The sequence below is a fragment of the Pinus tabuliformis genome, chromosome 1_1, assembly GCF_031772625.1.
Source record: "Pinus tabuliformis cultivar Carrire ecotype Pingquan chromosome 1_1, CPIR1, whole genome shotgun sequence".
Lineage (NCBI taxonomy): Eukaryota > Viridiplantae > Streptophyta > Pinopsida > Pinales > Pinaceae > Pinus > Pinus tabuliformis.
Genome location: NC_142297.1, coordinates 518,191,391 through 518,200,026, shown reverse-complemented (window position 1 = coordinate 518,200,026; position 8,636 = coordinate 518,191,391). Strand labels below are relative to the sequence as shown.

At 37.4% G+C, this 8,636-nt stretch overlaps 1 protein-coding gene across 1 annotated transcript; it reads right to left on the bottom strand.

The window, feature by feature from the left end:
- Positions 1-337: 337 nt before the first annotated feature.
- LOC149214061 (uncharacterized) lies at positions 338-769 on the bottom strand. Its single transcript, XM_089389282.1, has one exon. The coding sequence runs from the start codon at positions 767-769 to the stop codon at positions 338-340; it is 432 nt and encodes a 143-aa protein (XP_089245408.1).
- Between the last annotated feature and the right edge of the window lie 7,867 nt (positions 770-8,636).

Sequence of the window (8,636 nt, the reverse complement as noted above, 5' to 3'; positions counted from 1 at the left end):
AATTATCTCAAAAATAATTCAGGACTTCATATTGCAACTACCACCCACCAGTTATTATAGAAAATACTTTTCCCAAAGTAATAAAGCATTAGCCGACTTACCAGAACCAACCAATGCACATAATTTTTTTGTTTTAAAGGGGGGGCTTCTTACCAGTAAGTTCGCATAAACCCTAAGCCCAAAAAGCCCGGTGATTAACCACCGTGCAGCTTCACTTGAAGGACCCGACGCTCATATTTCTGCACAAAATTAGAGTGTTCATCTCGTTGACGGTATCAATAAGCCCTCCTAAGTCCACAGTTCCACCGGAGGCCTCGTTCTCCTTGTCTTTCTTCTCCTAGGGTTTAGCCTCTCTATGCTTAAACTCAGTTGCCTTCTCAAAGAAATTCCCGTAGATATACTCTGTCATGTAGCCCTTCTCCTCATCATAGAGCATGATGTGACCGTGCCATTCCCAGACGCGGTAGCCGGGCTCTGGGTCCTCGTGGAACCCCACGCAAACCTGGTGCTTGCCAATGGTGACGGCCTGGCCGGAGTTCGCCTTCAGTTTATCAGTGTCCCCGCTGGATATAATCTTAACGATATTCTTCTCCAGCTTCGCCTCCTCTCTCTCCAATGGGCTCTTGCTCTCGTCCGCGATGATGCGATCATACGAGTTGGATAGGAAGGTATTGGTGTCCAGAAAAGGGCTGCGCATATTTAGCCGACCCATCATGGTGCTCACAACCAGGCTTTCGAAAGAGTTTTTGGTGGAATATTGGTTCGCCATTTTCCCTCCGATGGCTGATATCCACTCTCCAAGACTTCCTTTCGGTGGATATCAATATATAAATTGCAATGGCCAGGCATATGTGGGCTCTCAAGGAATTTAACAGCTTGGGGATTGGAGGAAACCAAAGGGAAAAGGGCGAAAGCAATAAATTTCCTTTGCCTTTATCGCCATCAAAGTATCAGTGTTTATCTTCATGCCCGACAGTTAAACCCCAAAATTAGCATCCTTCAAGTTCATATCCTCTGGCAGCATTTAACAGCTTGGGGATTGGAGGAAACCAAAGGGAAAAGAGCGAAAGCAATAAATTACCAGGAAGCGTAGGCATGGCACAAGATGCCACGGGCTTGGGACTCTTCTTGACCTTGATGAGACACATACGGCAATTTCCGGCAATAGAGAGGCGGGAATGATAGCAGAAGCGAGGGACAGGCGCGAATGATAGCAGAAGCGAGGGATATCGACCCCCGCTAGGCACCAATAACAAAAATGCCGACCATTTCGCCTAAAGGATGAAGACCATAACAGAAATGATTAAACAATTTCCCGCTGAATGTGGACGCCAGGTGTCAGTCTCAGAAACAAAAGGACGACGAAAGTTTCTTTCAAAGGAAGGCCTATCGGCCTAATAATAATCGATTCCTTTCTACTCGTGTTTTGAATTTCTGGAATTTTTATATAAGAAGTCCCATTTTAACGAAAGCTCACCTAAGGGGGAGTCTCCCTAAGCACACTAGCATTTCCTCAACTCTTGTTGTTGCTACTTGAAGTCTTTTTGCTGAAGTAAAATGCAGTGGCATAGATTATCTTGTGTTCTATGTTCCCAATCCCAGTTTTCATAAATATTGTTTTTCCATTGTTTGCAGAGTTGGTATCTATGTTCTAACAAGACTGATTTGAACACTTTAAGTCAACGTAGAGTTTTACGTTGGTATCAGAGCTCCCCCCTACATAAATAAATCTCACAATCTGGAAGATGCAAGTGGAATTGGAAAACCATCTCGGTAATTGGCTAGTCCTCTGTGCTTTTATTCAAGTTACTCTAATATGTTACCTGGTACAATTATGTTTTGTTCTAGCTCCTTGAATCTCTTGGTTGTATTGACTAAGTTGTTATTTGCAGCATCATGGTAGTTCACTATGCACTTAATTTGAATTCCTCTTACTTAGAATGCACTCTTTCATTCATTTCATTTGCTTTATTGATACAGCCATATCTAGATTAAATCTCAACCACTTAAAGATTAATATCCAAAACTTACCCTTGATATTGACTGTCCATGGACAACCCAAGAGGGATTCATCTCTGTGCTAATTGTCTCGAGCAACCCAAGAGGGATTCCTTTCTGTGCTAATTGTCTCGGGTAACCCAAGAGGGATTCCTTTCTATGGATTCCTTTCTGTGGTAATCTTTGAAATGCATGGCAGCAAATAGCATTTAGGGACAGAGTGCCCAACGCATCCATGAACCAACAAACACTTAACCAACATGGAATTGCATCTGTGTCCATTGCTGAAGTCAGTTGCAACCTCTATAAGAGTAGCTTTTGACCATGCTCACTTTATCAGTTGCGCTTCCACTTGCGCCTTTAGTTAAAAGAGACACTTCTGCTGAGCCTGCGATAGAACCATTTCAGTGCACCATATAGTGTTACATCCAGTACCATAGCACTTAATCTAAAGGAACCCTTATCTGCTGTTCATATCTTGGGCCCACAAAATCGGACCTCGGTATTCTCTATGCCAAGCTCCTCACTATGGTATGTCACCCCCAGTATAAATGAATCAAGGGCGATCTTAGAAGCATACAATTTAGTAGGATAAAGAAATCATGTTTGAAGCCACACTTGGGTATGAACTACCACCACTCTACTGACCCCTTGATATTGTACTAGCACTGAAACTACTAGTACTTCCTCCTACTACTGCACCAGGCTGACTACAACTGATAGAATAATGATTGTACCAAGGCAAATAGAAAGCAAAACCAGAAAAAGAAAGTACCATATCACTTATGGATGTTAGAGTGGTGAACACTGGGCTAGCTCTGTGGTTTCCTGACATTACCTCTTCGACAACGGGGGTTCAGAATCTCGGCTTCCTTCATTATCAAGAAGCAGACAGTTTAGTAGGCTAAAGATTCAATCAGGATTGCCTTACAGTTCTCGATGATAGATTTTTACTGATGAACAATAGTTTCATGTTCTAACTCTAACCAGGGCACTATGCTTTGCTAATCATAGCACTATGTTTTTATACACCTATAGGGTGTTATAATATATTCTTTTGGTTCTTTGGACTTCTTTGGAGAGAAAATCTCGTCTGAAGTTCTTTAGTGCAGTGTGTTACTATCACTGGTCTACTCTCAACATACAGATGGAAACTTCCCTTCTGTAGATTTGCAACTTGAGGTCACATTGTTCTCCACTGTTCTTTATGGGTTTGAGGTGTGAGGGCCTTGACTTTGAGACAAACTATGCCAAGATATAGAGTGTAGAGACCCATATGCTTCTGCATGATCAAGAGAAATAAAACAATTTTGCATGCCATTGTTCAGGTAGAGTTTGTGACCCATTCACTCTCGCTTGAGACCATTTTTAGATTGGTCTAGTTGTTGCATCATATTTGCTATATCTTTGACACAATATTTAGTAGGGAGTGTTATCCATACTTTGCTTTTTATACCTATTAGGCCATAGCCTCGAATAGAGACCCATTGATTGGCTTCATCGTTGAAAGCAAACTCGAATAGACCCATTGATTAGCTCCATCATTGATGCTTTCAGAGGTTTCAGACCATCGTCAGTCAATTGGCATCTTGGTGGATAGCTTTCACATATACAGGCAGGATGTCTAGGCCTGACTTGACCTACCAAGTGGGTTAAAGGGCAAAATGGCCTTTTTTTAGAGATTGTTCCCTCATATGGTATGAGGTATTCAACCTGGATTCTCGATTGATCTATCAGTCACAGTGTATGGTCTCTCCATTTGAGCTACAAGGTGTGGGTCTTTGTTCCGTTGGTAGTTCAAGGGCTGCCCTCAAAAGTTCACCATGCCAAAAGGAAGTAGTCAGATATTTTGTGCCCCTTTTTCCATCGTTTAAAATCCTTGGAGCATCTTTTAAGGGATTGTATATTTTATAGATCATGTTGGAGGTTGGTGCAGGACTGGCATTTTGTTCTGCTTCGTGGGCAGCTTGATTCGTGCACACAGTTTCATTGGTGTGCAGGTCTTCTTGGGGTTTTTCGGTGCTTGGTTTCATGCTTTCAAGGGTTTGGGACTGTATTTAGATTTCAGCTTTGATCCACAATCTAGAAGCTTCAATGCAAGTATGCTTGAGGTCAATTTTGTCAATTATTTTTTTCACTTTTGGCGAAAAGAAGTAGGTACGAAATTATTTGTCAAAGGATACCTGCTAATAAAGGATGCCAAAGAGCTTATTGCTATCACGTACTGAGGTTATTGCTGCCTTAGTTTCTCTCAGGAAGAGGATATGATTCATGTATGTATACACTCTTTTCTTTTGGTTGGTTTTTCTGTTTCAGATACTAAGTACAATAGAGTAAATTTTATCACTCCTTGTGGACTTCCACTAATGAGGCAAGGTAATTTGCCTATTCTCGATTCTACACTACATATTAACAATGTAAAGCCCATTGCACAGTTTGTATAATAAATTTGCAATTTTTGGATTTTACACTACATATTAACAATGTAAAGCCCATTGCATAGTGTTTTTAATAAATTTGCAATGTATGTAAAACATACCTGGGTAATTGCAGAGATCTTATAGATAATTTATAAACCTTGAGTGAGTAATGTGAAGTAGCATTAAAGTCATTTTTTTCAATATAACAATAGTGTTTTCAATGGCCCAGAACAAATGGGAGGTGCAAGTCATTTAAGCATTCAAATATTACTGTTGTAAAGGCCTTGCAGGGGCTGGGGGTCAATGTTTTATTGCCTGCTTCACTGTTAGACTATATGCAATTTCTTTCCTCTTACTCATATCTTTAATATCTGGGTTTGCTCTCAGAAAGGAAGGTTCTCATCTACATTTACATCGAAACTTTGTTTTCTACCCCAAGCACAACTTGAGGAATGAAAAAAACTCTTGTGAAAACAATTCCTATTTGTATACACTGTCATCAATGCTATTTATTTCCATGATTTTCCTATCTTACCTGTAGTATATTTTTTTTCTTCGAGATTTTTATTTGAGAAATGAACTGATTAGTTAGTCCTAAACTACCTTTGAACTATATATATATGTGTATATGGGCATTAAACTACCCTTGTGGTATATATATATCTGTATGTGGGAATTAAAAAGTAACTTGAGAAAGTTGTGCTGTTCACAAAATATGAACATGATCCATTGGCAGAGCTTGTAAATAAATGTTAAGGGATATAATGGCTTTGATTGTGTCAGAAAATTTCAGTGAATAAAAATGATGGCTAGTTTGAACATGTTTGAACGTATAAGAAAATGATCTTTGCTTTTGAATACCAAATTATTTTGAGCTGATTTGTCTGGTTTAATAAGATGACCATATTCACATAGGTTTATTGTATAGAACATCTATAATCTATTAAGCAAATAAATTATTTGTTGGGTAGGTATGTCGTTGCATCGCAGCCTTGTTGTTCTATCGAAATCGTTTTCACTCATGGGTTAAACAAATCACACATTTGTTTTTATGGTCTACGGATAAATATTAAGCAACTTGTAAATTAGTTAACCATACCATCGTATTTACTACTGGCTATAATATTTGACTAGTAATTATACCTAGAGTGTGGAGTTTATATATAGCACACTTGATACATATCTTAACTTACAACCTTGAACACTTTCCAATTTTGCAAAGTAAAAACATCCTAGTTGAGTCAGGTCACAAATTTTGGAGGAAGTACTCAATTTTATTCCATTTTATTATATTTGTCAATCAAGCCATAAAATCTTGTTGGGCAGTAGGACTTCTATTGTTGATTTCACACGGTTTAATTAAAAACAATGAACTACATTATATTTAGATGTTAGCATTCTCAATAATTGATTAAGATTGAAAACTTTCTTTGAATCTTGCACTTGAGACAAATCAGATGGATGAAAAAAGCAATCATATTACCATAGGAATCTAAAGGGTTATGGTAAAATGGGATCCAATTATATGAGCAAATCACAGTAACAAGTACCTAACAAAAATACTTTCAAGAAAATGTTTATAGGGCTTTAAATGCATTGGGAGTAAAAGGGCTAGTTGGCCTCTTTTCTGTGGTGGATACCTTCGAAGTAGTATTCCACATGGTAAGCACATTCTCTGGCCCCTCTACAATAAGATATACATTTGCTAAAAATCATTAGAACTTCATAAAATATTCATTTTCCACCCATTAATCCCCACCCTAAATCCATTTCTATCTCACTTCTCAAATCAAAATAATTTAAGACCTCTAAAATATGAGTTTTTTCCCTCAGCATAATAATATAGTTCTGAGATGACACACATGAGTGATCTGAGAACTTCACTTGTAATTCCTTAATGTAGCACCATATACTTTGACTTGTATCACTCACTACGTTGTACTTTTCCTTATATGACTTACTGCAATGTAATAGACTAAGCCATGCCTATTATTCTAGCTAGACTTAATTTTATGATTTTGGGGCCTAAAAGTTCTTTTAAATCTAAGAATCGTTGTGTATATGGGATTGATGTTGTTCATGGTCACAACAATGTCTATGGGGCTACCGTCTTCCCTCACAATGTTGGGCTTGGAGCTATCAGGCAAGTAGAGTATCAACTCCATTTTTTCTTCACAACATTTCTTTGCAACTAGAAAATGTCATGGCTAATGATTTAAACAAATGAGTAGGTTGAGTGGTCGGCTATATTTCATGAAAACCCTTTATCTCTGGACAATACTAGAGAGCCTGGGCCTATATCCATAGGCATTATTTTTTCATCGTAAGTAGTATTATGATTTGGAAAGTGCCAAGGGGCACTCTAATTGCAATGAGCAAAATGTTAGGAGACAATGATTTGAAAAGTAACTAGGGTTATCTGAATGATTATGGGCAAAATCTTAAGTAACTAAATTGCGATAATAACAGAATCAGGGTGAAAATGTTGATGTTTAATATATCATGGGAACTCTGGCTTCTGATTACTGCCCTCAAAATCAAAATCTTCTAGAAAGTTTGGCTAACAATTTGTATCAACGTTTTATGGATACAGGGATCCCGATCTGGTTAAAAGAATTGGAGCTGCCATAGCTCTGGAAGTTCGATCTGCTGGCATTCAATACACATTTTCTCCATGTGTTGCTGTAAGACTCTGGCATGGAAGTGCTCGATGGAAGTTCATTCAAAAATGAGAGTCAAGTTTTCACTGTTTAAAATGCCTTGTTTGATGCGAGCAGGTTTGCGGGATCTTTACAAAGGGGGTGCCATATGTGGCTGGACAGTAAGTTTCAGACTTTTTGTTTTATCCCTACTTAGAACATAAATTTCTTTGATCAATCAATTGTACCACAATTTTCTATATAATTGGACATTAAGCTACAAACCTTTTGCTTTATCCATGCTTAGAATATGAATTTCTTTGATCAACCAATTGTACCACAGTTTCATGAAAATAGTTTTCTAACCATGTGATTTATTGATGTTTGTCAGGTCAAATATTGTAGTGTGTGCTAAGCACTTTGTGGGCGATGGTGGAACAAACCAGGGTGTCGATGAGAATAACACTGTCAGCAATTATAAACAATTAGTCAACATCCACATGACCCCCTATTTCGATGCCATTGCCAAAGGAGTCTCCACCGTTATGGTTTCTTACTCTAGTTGGAATGGACAGAAGATGCACGCTAACCGTTTTCTCATTTCTCATGTTCTAAAAAAGCAACTTAGCGAATAGAATTCCCAAATCTATAATAGAATTCCCAAATCTATTTTATATCGTATTGCATATTGTAGATTAGTAGATTGATCTGAAATTTAATTTTCATTACTGGTTAAAATCATGTACATACTTTTATGACAAATCAACTTTCCTCAGAAGCATCAATTAGTTAAAAAACAAATGGAAGCCATTAGAATTCTCTGTATTTCAAATATCGGACTGAATCAGATTTGGGCATCTTAATGTATTTGAATTCTATTTCTTGTGCTTCAAAATATTTGTAGGCTCCAAGCTGTGATATATATCTAGTGCTTTAAGAAAAGACCGGTTTTCAGTATACCTAGCCTTGTTTCTCTGGTTTGAAGCGATGCAATTGGGAGTGGAGTCCCATTAATATTCTATAATTGCACTTCAAATCTAAACTCCTAATGAATTCTGAGTGCAGGCATTGAGGGTGTCTTCAGTCTCATATATCACTGCGTGGTTCATTATATTATTTTCAAATGTTTGTTAGGATCCCCATTCAGCTTAATAACAACAAATGTAAACACATAATTTAGGAAATTTTAAGGTGTAAATTTCAGTCTTAAATTAATTTTGTATTTTCTAAAATGATTTGACTAGGATAAAAATATTTTACATTAAAAATTTCCAAATCTTTTTAAAAGCTATATAAAATCCTTAAGAATTCTAATTTTTCTAAAAACTACATGATCAAACATGTTATTATTAGTATTTTAAAAATTAATATTCATAAATTTGGAATTAACTTATATCTATGCTAATAGACTTGCCAGCTTGAAGCATTGGCTTCTTTGAAAGCTGAAATTCAAAGCCTTTCACACATTCATATGATTGCTTAACCAGAAAACCAAATCCAGGTATTTGGCAATGTATCTACCATATACTTTTCATTTCAATGGCTTGTTAACATACTTGCTATAGGGGTGCAAAGCGGG